Below are 15,706 nucleotides of genomic sequence, written 5' to 3'. Positions count from 1 at the left end.
ATTACCTTCTTCCATCCAATGAAATGAAAATAAAATCTCAAGGCAACTATCGTCCCTCCAGGAAATAATTTTTGGAAAGTCTGCTAAACTGGCTGCTGGAGTCAGGAACACAAAGCAAAATCTGTTTACTATCATCCTCAAAACTTGGAATGAGGTTTGTGCAGTAATCATCTATTTTGTGCACCTACTTTAAAAGCTGTGTTTTTAACTTGTGTATAGCATCACAGCAAAATGCTGTTATATGATATTTTGCTTGTTTTAAGTATCTTAATTGTTTTAAATATTTTAATTTTATTTTTAAAATAATTTGATTAAATCTATTCATTCTACAGTTACACTGCTTACAATTTTACAGAAAGATTTATCTTCCATGGTTTTTGTAACTGCATAAATTCAATCCAACTCATGTAGGACAGAACTCTTGGATGGTAATTTGCTTGCATTTACTTTTCTAACCCACAACAACCACACAAGGGTGACTGCTGCCAGGGCAGATCAACATCGCTGGATAGAGCCTCCAGAAACCTGTGTACAGGATCAGTGATGTTTATGCTTGTTGCAACAAGTTAAAAGGGCAGCAGAGAGCAAAACAAAAACAGCAGGTTTATGTCCAGTATGTTTTGAGGCAGAAGCAGCGAGGTGAGCAAATCATTCAAAAAGTCAATGCGGCCAAAGGAAAATTGGACAGCGAGCCCACGACTCATAAAGAAGCGGCAGAATGAAGGATATCATTCTGGCCAAACAGAGTTACTTTGGTTTCTGTGCTCTGAGTGAAAACCTCTTGAATGAGGGGTTACTTTTGGTGCCATTTGCTTATTAATTATTATTGATCCCTCACAGCAGGCTTTCGGTTATGTTTATACTCAAATACAATACTACTAGCTAACTATCCTTACACTATTTCTGTGTCACCAATTTAAAAAAATAAATCACAACTTCAAGAAAATTAGTTATTTTGTACCTTCTATAATTTTTGTGCTACTAAAATGTGTGTGGGGGAATTGTATCTTTACAGAAATTTAATTTCTAACTGGTTCATCAACTTAGAATATTTTACCCAATGAATATGGATATTTTGTGCACAAATCAGGGCAGTTAGGTAGCATAGCAACAAAAGCATTATACATTTCTTAATTTCTGTATTCTTCTTTCATCTGTAAGTATTTTACACAATTATTTTCATAATAAAACATTTTTATTCCTTACTTGTTTCCCAGAATTAGATTTGAAGCCATCAGCAACATAGGGCAGGATTTTGCCATCAGTGAGCAGGGGTCGGGGTCCTCTCATCGGCACATAAAATGATGCGGGATGACATAGGGCAGAACCCCGACGTCATCCCGCCCCACTTAAACTTTCAGGAAGGTGGGGGCACAGCAAAATCAGCAGCGAGCCCGCCGACCTGTCAATGACCAATTGAGGCCATTGACAGGGTCATTTAGCCAAGTAAAGGACCTGCCCATCCAACCTTAAGGTTGGCGGGCAGGCCAGGAGCCCCGGTGGCAAATAGGAAAAACATGAAACCTCATCCAGCGGTGGGATGAGGTTTCATACAGGGTTTTAAAAATTTTAATAAACTTATTCTGTAAATTATGAACATGTCCCAACTCATGTGACATTGTGGGGGACATGTAAGGGATTTTTTTTCCTCTCTATTTTTTAACATTTTTCAAAGTCCAGGCGATCTCCCTGAGGCTGCACTTAGCCTCAGGGAGATGTGCGCTCTTTCATGCGCACATGCGAAAGAGCACACTCTCGCTTTTAGGGAATCCTCCCCCACCCGCACAGGGAGTGCATAGCACCTCCCACCGGACGTCACGCTGGGCAGGCCTTAATTGGCGGTGTAGCCTGCTTAGCTGGCAGGGATCGACTCCACACCTGCTGGAGATAGGCAGAAAATTCTGCCCATAGAATAGCCCACTGTCACATATCTAATAATAAACAGCTTGAACAGAGGACCATTTGTATAATCTACTTGACTAAATGACTGATGTTGCAACCAAAGCTCAGCAGCAATGATGTGACAACTGGTTAACCAAGGTGGATTCTTCTGAAATATGACACACACGTTCTATGAATGGTATTCAAATAGTTAAGGATGAAATTCAAAGTCTGAGGGTTCTTAGCAAACTCAACATTGTCATCATGTCCAAGCACTGCAGAGCAACAATATAAGCTAGACCCAGGATTAAGTCAATTAGCTGTTGAGCCTGTTCTGCAGTTCAAATAGATCATAGCTGATCTGCATCATAAAGTCATTTAAATTCTTTGGTTCCATTTCCCTCAATGCCCTTGCCCAACAAAAATCTATCAATCTCAGTTTTGAAATTTTCAATTAACCTTGTCTCAGCAGCTTTTTGAAGGAAAGTTCAGATTTCCATTACCCTTTGCGTGAAGTAGTAATCCCTGAAATCACTCCTAAACAGCTTAGCTCTAATTTTAAGGTAATTCACCCTTGTTCCAAACTCCCCCACCTAAGGAAATAGTTTCTTTCTATTCACCCCACCCCTTTAATAATTGTGAACGCCTCAATTACAGAACCCCTTAAATCAAGAATACATGTTGGAATACAAGCCTAGTTATTTTTTAAAAATGCTTTTGTGCACCCTATGCTTCAGTTATTTCTAATATTTTTACTTTGCAATCATATGATAGATTGACATCATGTAGTCATGGTATTATATTATACCCCAGTCCAGTAAGATAAAACTAGAACGTCCATGACATCTCTAATGCACAAAGAATCTGCTAATAGGGACTAGTCCAAGGCCTAAACAGTTAGACCTGTGTGTGGAAAACTTCTTTTAGGCAACTTTAAATGTTAAAGGAACTTTTAAATACAAATGGATAATTTTATGGAGGGCAGGCCAGAAAATGCGGCAAGCCGTTCAAAACTCCATTTACTTCAGCGGGACCAAAAAAATACCGCCAGCAGAAGGGGCCATAAAATTCAGTCCAGTGACTGGAAGTAGTTTCAACAAAACTGTTTGAGCAATTTGTTTGGTTAATGTTGACATAGGTGCCAGTTCAATCTTTCCAGGAATAGATAAATAATGAAAAAAATCAATTCCATCCTGAAAAAGAAAATTGGGATGGGACTTTCATGGTATGGGAATAATTATTAAACACTTTGATGCTCTTTGTTCTGTCACATAACAATTGGAAACCTACCTTCCAGTTAGCCCAGTGCTGTGATTCTATAATTTTAATCACAGCTCCCATTAAGATCCCTGAGGAAAAAAGAAAAAAGGTAAAAATGTAATGCCATGATTTAAGACACAATCTCATAAGATGATCGTCCTCTCAAATAAATGTGGGTTCTAAATTGGACACAGAATCTGAAACCAATTAAAACATCCCATCTCTCACTCACTGATCCACAGGATTAGTGCTAAAACATAATGTAACCAAATGTAACACACTTAGGGGTGGATATTTAACTTCTGTTTCCTAAAACCTTAATACTTCACAGAGCAGTTCCTGTATCCTATTATGTACCAGACTGGATTTCAGGTTCAAGTATTATTCAAGGACTTCTGTCCTCTGACTGTCCAGTGTTGTATAGCTTTAGAAGCATGAGCAATTTTTGTGCCACTGCACTGTGAAATGGTGTACTTAAGTTAAATTTAGTTCCAAGCCAAGAAATGGAAATTAAAATATGAATCAAAGAATTTTACGGTACACATGTAGGCAATTTGGTTTGCCTGTGTCAGCTTTTTGCAAGAATTATCCACCATCTCATATCCCTGAAGTTCCTCCATAACATTTATTCAACCTCAAAAAAAACTTAAACAGCAGCATCTGTCACAATTAAGAAAAATCAGCTTGTGAAATGTTGTTTCTTTAAACTGTTCAGTTCCCAATGCAGTATAGGATTCCAGCTTCTGAAAAGCAGAACAAAGTTTATGGCAAGTGTGAAACAAAGCATGTTGTTTGAGAAAAAAATTTGGCTGGTGCATAATGAGCAAAGTTTATCAAAGATACTTTGTTTAAAGGAGCAGTTAGATTATTAACAATCGTGGACTTTCTCATGGCTTGATTATAAATTATCCTCTAAGTATCAATATTTTGACAGCAAACCAATGGGAAAAAAATTATACTGATGATTCTTTTTCCTTTCCTTCCCAACAATCCCACATTCTCCCCACCATTAATAATACTCAAATTTATTAGCACTTCAGGTCAAAGATCGAAAGGAGGAAAATTGGGAAGGGGTTTCTATTTCCTGGAAAAAATAAACATGGTTAGATTGCCTAATCTTATTTTGAATCTAGGTTATTCTCCATGTACCACAAAAAGAGGTAGTCACACCAAAGGTGCTGCAATTCTATCACTTTAATCAAAGAACTGAAAATACCCAAAAGAGAACTTGTCTCCTTTATTGATTCATGTACACACGTTAAATGCATTTTATGATGGTAGTAGCAACCATATTTCGTCTTAAAACCAGCATTAAGGATCAACGGTCAGAGGGCAATGAAGACTAAAGTAGGACACATCAAGACTTTACACAAGTATGTTAATGCCCTTTCCATGGCTAAAACAACCCATTCTCTGCACTGCTTTTATATCCAGCAGATCATACTTAGGTTTTTTGGTAAAGACTCTTTTTGATATGTGCAGGTCGTTAACCTAATTAGAAGGACTGAGATAGCAGGTGGGGGCTCACCATTATACTACCACTGGATACAAGTATCCTGATGGATGTCAACTCTGTATTCAGAGGTCAGTGCTCTGGGCTTTGGATGGTGGGAATTTTGTTGCCTGGTGTGACTATCCCACTAGGTGTCAATCCAGTATAACAAAAAGGTTTAACATTTCAGGTAATTGACCTATGATCTAAGATGCGGTCTTTCTCTACAGATTTTGCCTGCTTTTATTTCAGATTTCCAGCATCTGCAGTATTTTGCTTTTGCATAACAAAAAGTTGCTTTACAATGGAAGACTACATTTATAGTTCCACTATAAAATACAATATTCTTTATTCCCCTCCCTGATACCATTTCAAAGACTTTAGTGAAAAAGTCATGCCTTATTGAAGTTAATGAAGTTATTAGTTTGGTTACGTTACATGAAGACCCACTGTTTTTGATGGTCTTTAGCACTGGCAAGATGCTCCAATTACACTGAAATCACATTCTCTCAGTGTATCCAAAGAGTAATTGGAACTTGGGTCAGACGTCACAGATTCCAATTTAGGGACACCCACGTCAAGAAATATGAATATCAAATACATCAGCAACGTACTTTTGTATTTCAGAAAGCTTATATTAAAAATGCTCCCTGTAGTCACATACATATCATCTCAATATAAATATGATCTAGTTCAATGCAATAAATAAAAAAAAATGGCAGTTCACTTACCTAATGACACAACTGCCACACTTTCTGGCAGAAAATGCAGTTTATATTTGATCAACAGTCGCACCAATATGATGCAAATAGCTGTGAAATGAAAATAAAACAAGTTATGCATATATAATATTATTACAAAACCAAAGGGGGAAAGAGGATACTGTTGAATAATACTTTAATCAAATGCAATCTCCTGGCATCTCACAAGTAAAAACATTTTTGGAACAAAAGCCCAACTCTACTTCCTATATAAAGTATTGCCCTTAAAATTGACCTCAGAATTTTCAAAACCCAATTTTCAGTGCATCAACTTTCTATAATTTCAACTTTTGTTCACTGCTCAAAAGCAGCTCTCAAGCCACAATAAAAAATTTACATCTTAATATTTAGACATACTTTACAATATACCAGGAAGAATACACATAAAGCAAAATCAAGTGGTAGGTTCAGTTAACTATTGAGTTTTGGTCCAAAACAAGTCTCTACCTAAATTAGTCAAGGAAATTTTAATAAACTTAGTTCAGAAAAAAAAGGAAATGCATGTAGCAGGCTTTATCCTAAATTTGAAATATTGTCCTACTATAGCTAGACACACAGCCTGCATGCTATAACAGCACGTTTCAATAATTCTCAAAAGGCAAGTGTCTGGCACTTCCTTAATTTTGCAAATAATTTGTACATAAGCATTATTTTCTCACCCCACTTACTGCATCCGGGACTCAACAGCCAACACACTGCTCAATAGCTGCAGTACCTTTCAGTAAATGATATTTTATTAACACATGCAGCAAATGGTATTTACTAATTGTCACAGTTTACATTATGTCCACATGACACAGAATTATGAGGCATAATGTTATTTCAATAGATAGTTTGAGTTCTGTATGAATTGCCATGCCTGTAAATTAATACAGAAAATTTCAGATGGCAAACACTCAAGAAAAAAAATCAGGACCATTACTGAAACACATAGTATATATAGATATACTATAGATATATAGTAATGCTGCAGAACAGATAACTTCAATAAGCACAAACTACTGTTCCATTACAGGCTCGATTTTTTAAAGAAACAATATCCTTCCATGAGATTTGGATGTTGTTGCCCAGGCCAGCATTTGTTGTCCTTGAGAAGGTGGCGGTGAGGTGCCTTCTTGAATTGCTGCAGTCCATGTGGTGTAGGTACACCCAAAATGCTGTCCATCTCAGAGAACAGAAAGGGCCTTGGTTTATCATCTCATCCAAAAAATGGCACCTTTTGTTGCAGTACTGGAATGTCAACCAAGATTGTTGTGCTCAAACCAAAAACAAAAATACCTGGAAAAAACACAGCAGGTCTGACAGCATAAGAACTGTTCTGTTGAAGAGCCATACGGACTCGAAACGTTAACTGTGTTCCTCTCCGCAGATGCTGTCAGACCTGCTGAATTTTTCCAAGTATTTTTGTTTTTGTTTTGGATTTCCAGCATCCGCAGTTTTTTGCTTTTATCTTGTTGTGCTCAAATCCTTGAGTGGAACTTGAACCTACAACCTTGTGAATCAGACGCAAGAGTGCGAACATAAAGATATAAAGAAACTTGAAATCATGCAAAAAGAAAAATCAAACTACTTACAGTTATGAAGCCAATTATCAATTTTTAGAATTTTATCTTATAAATATAAAACATTTTTCCTAGAGTAATTTGCTTCTCTAAAGTAACAATAAGGCCTGAAAAACATAGAAAATAATGTCACTCATGCACTGATATAGTTTTCAATGCAGATAATTTTTGCCAATTGCACTAAACCATTCTGTATCATAACTATTTTTAAAAGGGGAAAATGAGAATAGATTACATCACCTCAAAGAAAACAATTAATAAGTGTATAATTATAGAAATAAAATTACTCTGGTATCTGAAGAGCTTCGTTACTAATCATCAACATTTGTTTCAACATTAGTTTGAGAGCAGGAAAAAAAAAATGCTAGTTCAGGGTCAATGGACTTTACCACGAGCAGACAACAGTTTATTGATTAAGACTTCTGAGGAAATAATATGACATGAAAATTCAGAACACATTAGTCTTTTGTATCAGTGACATACCTAATATAAGTAGACTAAAGAATATAGTCATTCCACTTGACTGTTCTTCTTGTTGTGCTTCAGCCCCTGTCTGCAGAGGCAATATAGGTTTTGGTGGAGTTGGTGGAATTGGAGTAGTGATGGTGGTTGTGGGAACTGAGGTGGCTTGCAGCGTGTCATTTTGTTCCGCAGTATTATTTGACAACCTGAAATTAGTGAAATAGTAAGACTGCTTTGAAAATGAATGGCTCCTTATTTTTGGAGTTGATTACAATACAAACATTTGTCACTGATACATGTTGGATATTTATCCAACCAACTGTACTCCCAAATTAAATGTCTAAATAAGCCAGATCTACCAAGTCTTATTCATCCATTACCTCTGTGCTCACTGACCTAAATTGGCTCAAGGTCAAGCAATGCCTTAATTTTAAAATACTTACCCTAGTTTTCAAATTCACCCCACCACATCCTCACTCCTCCCTATCTCTACATTCTCCAGACCCAGAACCCTCAGAGATATCTGTGCTCATCTAATTCTTGAGCATCCATTATATTAATTTTGTCAACTATTGATGACTGTGCCTTCAACTACCTAGGCTTTAAGCTCTGGAATTCACTGCCTAAACCACTACCTCTTTCCCCCTTAAAGACTTCTTAAAACTTACAACTTTTCTGATTGGCAATGAAGAACAATTACTATTCAATTAACTTACTAATTGGCTGAAATATTGACAAGTAGGAAAAACTACCTAGAAAAACTTAAAAACAATTTTTCCATTCTCGCTCACTGACCCAACAGTCAAATACTGCACCCGAGATCCACCTAAATTTCTGCCTTTCAAAAGTAAGCTCTTTATATCTGAACTTACATACAATTGAGGTATTGTAATGGTCATAGTTATATGAATTAAGTTATTGAAAGTGAAATGTGCAATGTGAACTCAGAGACATTTAGTACTTTTACAATGCAATCACTTTGTTTTCCGAACCTACAAACATTGAAAGTAACAATAATTCTGTGAATAACAAAGTAATCTTAGTTCTGAAAAATAACTTTATTTCTAACTGGATAATTAAGTGAAGTGAATGATTCAATGTTTTTGCACATTTTGGCAAACAACTGAAAGGGAAGCACTTCCTAAGCACTATCTAATTTACAAATTTGCTCAATTATGTCTACTTTGCAATTTTTTTTAAAAAGCACAAAGTTAATGCAATTTAGGAGAAACTTTATCCAAGAACTTTGATACATATATTGAGGTAGGAATATGAATAGGATTTTTGGAAGAGATTGAAAAGTTTATTGAATGAAAGTGAGTATGCATGCATGCAAGGGCAATAGAGAGGGAATTAAACATGACCTAAATCAAAAAGTCATGATTGAGTAATTCCAAGGTTTTAGGTTGCAGCAGGAAGGAAAGACTGAGCGATGCAATATATTCCACAGCTTTGAAGATCTAACAGGAATCGTTAAGAGACAGATAAATGATCAGCAAGGGTGATAAAGATATCAAGTCCATCTGAAATAATAAACAGTTTAATATACTTAAGGATAAGAACTTTACATAAAACAATACAGTAATGGAGTTTTAAAAGATTGGGACTTGATAGACAAGCCCCCACCATTTGATGGTTTCTACTCAAGAGTTTCAAAAGAAGTAGGTGAATAAGTTCGGGATGCATTAGTCAACATTTTCCAAAGCTCTCTAAATTCAGGAACTGATCCTTTGGATTGCAAACTTGCAAGGGATGAACAAAGAACCCAAACCTGTCAGTTTGCATCAGTTGTGGAGAAGTTACTGGAATCTTTTTCAGATCGCTAGCATGAAGGATAGGGCAATATCAATGGATGTTGCCTATATAGAGTTCAAGGAGGAATCTGATAAGGGTCCACAAAAGAGATGAACAAAAATGAAAATGTACCGAATTATTGGAGGTAATCTTGCGATGTGGGTTGGTATTTGATTAGAAGGTAGAAGGCAGTAAACAGGAATAAATGAAGTGTTCCCTGATTGGTTGGGTGAGATGAGTGATGTTCCACTGTGATTTGTAATGGAGTTTTTCACCATTCCACAGTAAGTGGCTTAGATGAAAGTGTCCAAGTTTGCAACTGACATTAAGATAATGTGGATGGGAACAGGGATTTACAAAGAGTAACAGACTAAGTGAGTGGAACAAACTATGATAGATGGAGTTCAATGTGGGGAACAGTGATGGATCAAAATAATCCAAATTATGTTAGTTGTTTAACAGTAAGAAATTAGGAACTGTGAAGGACCAAAGAGATGTGAGTGTGTACATGCATAAATAATTAAAAGACAGCCACAAAAAGTAATCAAAAAGGGTAATAAAATGTTGGCCTCTATCTTAACAGGATTTGAATATAAGTGAGGAAGTGAAGCTGCCATTGGGAAATCCTGGTCCGAGCCCATCTACAGTACAGTATTCAGCTTTGGACACAGAATATCAAGAAGCAGGTTCTGCACAGATTTATCAGAAGTAGAAAAGGACTTAAAGGGTTCAATTATGATAACAATTTGCATAAACTTAGTTTGCATTGCCTCGGGTTTAGAAATTTGAGATATGATCTAATTATGTTCTTTACAATGATAAAGCAAATAGATAACAAAATAGTTTATCTGTATTTATCCTATTGGGGGAATCCAGAACAAGAGGGTACAAATGTACAATTAGAGCTGATCATTTAGGAGTGAAATCAGGAAACACTTTTGCACAAAGGATAGTGGAAATCTATTATGTTCTACCCCACAAACAACAATGTGGATGCTGGAGCAATTGAAATTTTCAATTGATAGATCAATCGAGGATGTCAAGCAACATGGAGCAAAGACTGGTAAGTGGTCTGAAAGGTACACATTAGCCATGACCTATTTAAATTCCAGACAGGTTTGAGTTTCTGAATAGTTTGCTTTTGTCCTTTTGTCGATTTTACAAGAAGTAGTGATAGTGTGAGGAACCCACTTTTCAGAAAATTGAAAAGATTTTGAATTTTTGACACTCTTCTGTATGAGATGTTTTTATGTTTTATGTTTTTAATTCTGAGCTGTGAATATGCCTTTTTTTTTCAGCAAGCCACAGGTCAACAGCTAGATGTCCAGCAGGGAGACCTGGTGAGAGAAGAGTTACTTTGTTTGTCTGAGTTAAAGAAGAACTGCTGTTGCCAGGCCAGAAACTCCTGCTGATTGGTTGAAAATACTTGGCCGGGAGAAGTATTCTCTGAACATGTTATTCTTTTTGAATTAAGATCAGGAAAGTGTGTGAGCCTTTAAAGCAGGCTGCAAAAGGAAGATCCTCTCTCTCTTCCTCCCCTTTGTATTACATGCAGTCCAGAGTGAGTTATCCTTCCGTCAGAAACTTCTCATCAGAATAACTCATCTGTATTTTTGAAACTCTGCAAAATTTTGACAAGTGGGAGTTATCAAAGATCCATCTGAAAGGACTTCCAGATCTACTGTGACCAGAATTCTGTTAGATCAACAGCATCAAGACCTTTTCAAACTTTATCCTTTTTAAAACGGTCCCATACTCCAGCCTCTGCAGAGAACGTGTTTATTTGTTCTGTTTTGTGTTTGTGTATGGGTGTTGGGACACCTGTTTTATAACAAAGGGGAAAATCATTACATTTCCAAATTATAAACTGTACGTTAACCAGTTTTGCAACTTGTTTTAAAGAAGAAGTTTGCTTTATAATAAATCAATTATTTTGCATTTATTGAAAGAAGCCTGGTTAAAGTCTTTTTATGCTGGGTATAGCAGTATCAAAGATAAACAACTGGCCATTTTGGCGAGTGAATTAAACATTTAATCTATTGTTGCAACCTGAAGAGAAGTGGGGCTAGAATTAAGTGCACACTCCTCCCATCAGGGTCTGTGACAATAGCTTGTCTTGCTGGTTGGAGAGTAAAGTTAGATTTTGATACTTTATACAGTAGTTGGTGCATGTACAGAATGCACTGCCATGGAAGTCAGTACTGGATAATTATATCAGCAAGTTCAAGTGGGGGTTAGATGAACACCTATTGAAACATTTGATGGAGGTGTTCACAAATGTTATGCTATGCAAGTTTCCAGATCCTTGTAACAGCCAGATAAATTTCAATGGCCTTTCCTGGTCCGGTATAAATAGGAGTAGACTGAATCTATTTGATAAACTATTCCTCTGCTTTCCCTGGGCACATAAATTGATCACTAAAGAAAGGACTTGCACTTATATAGCTTTCATAGCCTTAGGAGATTCACAAAGTGCTTTTACTGTCAATAAAGTAATTTTGGAATGTGGTTACTGTTGTAATGTAGGAACAATGGCTGTCAACATGTGCACATAAAGGTTCCACAAAAAGCATTAAAATAAATGGCCACATAATCCATTTTATGTTGGTTGAGGGATGAGGCTCAACCAGGACACTGGGAAAACTTCTCTGCTCTTTGAAGAATGTCTAGGGATATTTTACATCCACCAGACAGGACAGACTGACACTTGGTTTAACATCTCATCTGCATGATAGGGCAGCAATCTCTCCATACTGCAATGAAGTGCTAGTCTGGAGTTTCTACTTTACTGACAGAAGCGGGGCCAGAACAGAGAACCTTATGGTTCAGAGGATAGAGAGCTATCTAATGTTACAATCCTATCAATCCAAAGCAATATCACTAGTTATCAAAAAAATTAAAGATAGTTGCAGTTAACAAGCTCATCACTCTTAAGCGTACAGCCATGATTCTGGGTGTAACTGAGTGACGTATCATTCAGTTCTTTGTTCAAACATCTACACCTTCAATAAAATTAGACTGATTTGCCATTCACACCAGCATCTTCAGTAGGGAAAACAAAATTCCCATCAAGTTAAGAGTATGACTGACTACTTTTGGGCTGATTTAAATGTATGCAAGAGTTAGTGACAGTATTCATGACAAAACCTAAAGTCTTCACAATGCTGCATTATCATAGTGTATGAATTACTGTTCAACTGGATACTGGCATTTACATACAATAACCAAAATTTGAAAGAGAGGAGCACAGGCACATAAACGACTGGAACCAGGAAGTATGTAAATGGTCTGGGTATCAAATTAGTATGAATAAACCAGAGCACTCTGCATTACTCAACCAGTTATTTATTTTAAAATAAAAACAAAAAAAACTGCAGATGCTGGAAATCCAAAACAAAAACAAAAACAGAATTACCTGGAAAAACTCAGCAGGTCTGGCAGCATCGGCGGATGCTGCCAGACCTGCTGAGTTTTTCCAGGTAATTCTATTTATTTTAAAATGTTAATTGACACTCTGATAAGTCGCTTTACATTCATATTTAAAAAATACAAAAGCAAAATACAAAATACAAAAATACAAAAGCATTTTAAAGTCGCTAAAAAGTTTTCATCTCGTTTCATATCTTGCTTTAAAAGGTTATGAATGAGTTTTCAAACCACAATAAAATGCAGGTAAATGAGTCCAATCATCCCCTGGCAGGAGCCACTTTCGGCCCTATAGCTTTGTCTATTTTGCCTCACCTGTCTTGATCTCCTTTTGATGCTTTATTCCCACCTTCCGCAGATGTGTCGCTGTTGGCAAGTTTAGGATCGTCGTGGTCCGACTGGGATTTAACATTATCCTGCTGCTGACTGCTCTTGGGGTCCAGGTGAGTTTGTGCCCCTGGACCTGCCGCTGCTGCTGCTGCCTGCCCGGTCCCAGCTTGACCCTCAACCTGCGACAGCGAATCGCACCAGGTGCAACAAGCCGTCAGCAAGACAGCGACCATCACAAGATGAGCAGAACTCCCCACCACAGCCACCATCCCCCTCCCCACGTCAATCGTGCAGACCAGGTATGGAGATACCATTAACAACCACGACCCCAGCCTCCCTCCACCAGCCTCTGTCACCACTTCCGGCCTCAGCACAGCCTGCCGGGAGATTGTAGTCTGTAGTCCTCCTGCCGGGAATAAAAGAACTACAACTCCCAGGATGCTCCGGGGCAGCGTCACTCATCTGTGGAACCTGGTCAGAGCAAGGCTGGCACTTCCAATCATTAAACTCGGTGGGATAGACTTGATGGGACACGTATATTGCCAATGAGTAAGGTATTCCCAAAATTGGGAAATAATGGGAAGTTTAATGATGTTCTTTGCTGATGAGCTGAATATGTTTTAACTCCTGGAGTTAGGTATGGGAAATTTGTCCTTGCAGGGAGAGAGGTCTGTGCAGTCCATGTGGGCACATAAATCACCAATGTAAATTTCTCAGTCGCTTAGTGAAAAAGCATTCCCACACTAGTATGAATGCTTTAGCACTGTGAATCCTGTTGATTAATAGTTTGACTACTATTGATTACTGGGTAGTGTTTAATCTGTAGTGTAAGGGTCTGGCAGTATATGGATTAATTTGGGTCTCAGTACAGTACTGACTACACTGTGATGTAAGAGAGCACATGACCCACACCTAGAGGTCAGTGTGGTGTTGGATAGAGCTGTGTGCAGACCTAAGCATGGAGGCAGCTCCTAGCTTATACCCTTTATTGTGTATTTGTAAATAGTTCTAGTAGTTAATAAAGACTTACAGTTAACCCGCTAAAGACTATGAAGACTTCATCAAATCTACTGAGATGTAACCAACATCCCTCAACATGGTGGCAGCGCGTGGAAAAAAACAGAACCTCGCTAATGTGTGGAGACAAATCAAAATGTTGGAAGACTGCATAAAAATTAAAAGAAGCTTTCTGACCTGAAGAGAAGCTCCAGAAGCAGAGGCACAGAGGAAAAATTGCCATAAAAAGTTCCAAAGAAAGTCTTGGAAGCTTAAGGTAGAAATTTAAGATTCCTAACCGTAGCAGAAGACTTTATTGCAGCTCCTTTGGAAGCCCAGCTTCAAATCCCAGAGCACAGAGTTGGCAGACCTAGCAAGGGTGAGCTAAATCACTTAAAATTCCAGGCTACAGCAAATCCTGAGAAATCTTTAAAGTAATTCAGAGTCAGAAGTGTAGTTTGAGAGAAATCGATTGCTAAAACCCAACCCCCAAGTTGAAGCCTAAACACATTGCACCCAAGCTCATCAGAAATGAGAAAAAAGAGGAAGAATTAATGAAATATTTCAGGAACATTACGACTGTTCAATTCAGTAAACAGCAAGCAGAAGCTAGAATTCAATGGGCTCACAAGTAAAAAATTAAAACGCTGAACAAGAGACATCTGCCGGCAGCTGACCAGGAAGCCATTGTTAAAAACCTTCTTTCAAGCTGAGTGCCATCACCATTGTTGCAGAGCCTGTCAAAACTGGCATGCATGTGAAATCCCTTTGTCTCTGAGTGAATGGTGATGCCATCTTGAAATTCATACAGGCCTTAAAGTAGAACATACACTTTTAAAATTTTGAACATGGATCAGAATTCCATATTTGCAAGTCAGTTCAGACTAATCCAAGGCCCAGATCAATCACAAAATTGGAGACTCTGGAGGAAAAGATTCTTAAGACACAGCATCACTTCAGGTTTATATAAAAAGTTGGAAGAAGTGCAGGTGAAGATGCTGCTTTACTCAGTAGGCCCGATTGTGGATGACATTATTGCAAGACAAGGATTAATGAATCACCTACAAAATTTGAAGAGGCACTAAAATCATTCAACATTTATTTTAATCTAAGAAATAATAAAATACTCGAAAGAGCTAAATTCAATAAGACAGTCCAACAGCCAGGAGAACCTGTTGATTCATTCGTTAGTGATCTGTACAGGATGGCAGAAGGTTGCGAATATGGAGATTTAAAATCGGGATTCATCAGAGACAGAATAATGGTAGGAGTAGCAGATGACACATTCTCTGACCTCCTGCAAGCAGAAGAAGATCCAACCCTGGAAAAGGTAATCCAAATAGTTAGACAGTCAGAACTCCAATGAGCAACACAGGACCATTAGACGGTGAGAGAATAAATCATGGTGCAGAGGCTAACCCACTGTTCAGCTAGTTAAGCAACAAAGACACAGGGATGTTCTAAGTCAGAGAAAACAACAACCTAACCGGCCAGCAGAGTGACCATACCAACACTAGAGTGTAGTGTCCCCACAGGCAAGATCAATGTTTTGAAAGTTCAGCTCAATGCTCCCAGTGCAACAGGATTGGACACGACGGAAAACTGTGCAGGGCAAAAAACTCTGATTTTTTTATTATTCATTCACTGCTGGACCAATATTTATTGTCCATCCCTAGTTGCCCTTGAGAAGGTGGTGGTGAGTTGCCTTCTTGAACCGCTGCAGTCCATGTGGTGTACGTAAA

General features: G+C 37.8%; 2 protein-coding genes across 3 annotated transcripts in view; one reads left to right on the top strand and one right to left on the bottom strand.

The window, feature by feature from the left end:
- slc9a8 (solute carrier family 9 member 8) overlaps positions 1-13,304 on the bottom strand; it is a 74,370-nt gene extending 61,066 nt beyond the window's left edge. For both annotated transcript variants that reach the window (XM_041205617.1, XM_041205618.1), the window contains exons 1-4: positions 12,954-13,304; positions 7,440-7,624; positions 5,365-5,445; positions 3,172-3,230 (exon numbers count right to left, since the gene is read on the bottom strand). In XM_041205617.1, coding sequence (XP_041061551.1) covers positions 3,172-3,230; positions 5,365-5,445; positions 7,440-7,624; positions 12,954-13,282 — 654 coding nt within the window. In that variant the 5' untranslated portion in view covers positions 13,283-13,304. The remainder of the gene's footprint in view (positions 1-3,171; positions 3,231-5,364; positions 5,446-7,439; positions 7,625-12,953) is intronic.
- A 152-nt stretch (positions 13,305-13,456) lies between these two features.
- LOC121287141 (beta-1,4-galactosyltransferase 5-like) overlaps positions 13,457-15,706 on the top strand; it is a 114,439-nt gene continuing 112,189 nt past the window's right edge. The window contains exon 1 of the mRNA XM_041204715.1: positions 13,457-13,517. Coding sequence (XP_041060649.1) covers positions 13,514-13,517 — 4 coding nt within the window. The 5' untranslated portion in view covers positions 13,457-13,513. The remainder of the gene's footprint in view (positions 13,518-15,706) is intronic.

This window comes from Carcharodon carcharias, chromosome 14 (genome assembly GCF_017639515.1).
Source record: "Carcharodon carcharias isolate sCarCar2 chromosome 14, sCarCar2.pri, whole genome shotgun sequence".
NCBI lineage: Eukaryota > Metazoa > Chordata > Chondrichthyes > Lamniformes > Lamnidae > Carcharodon > Carcharodon carcharias.
Note: the sequence above shows the minus strand (reverse complement) of the source record. Positions and strands in the feature narration are given on the sequence as shown.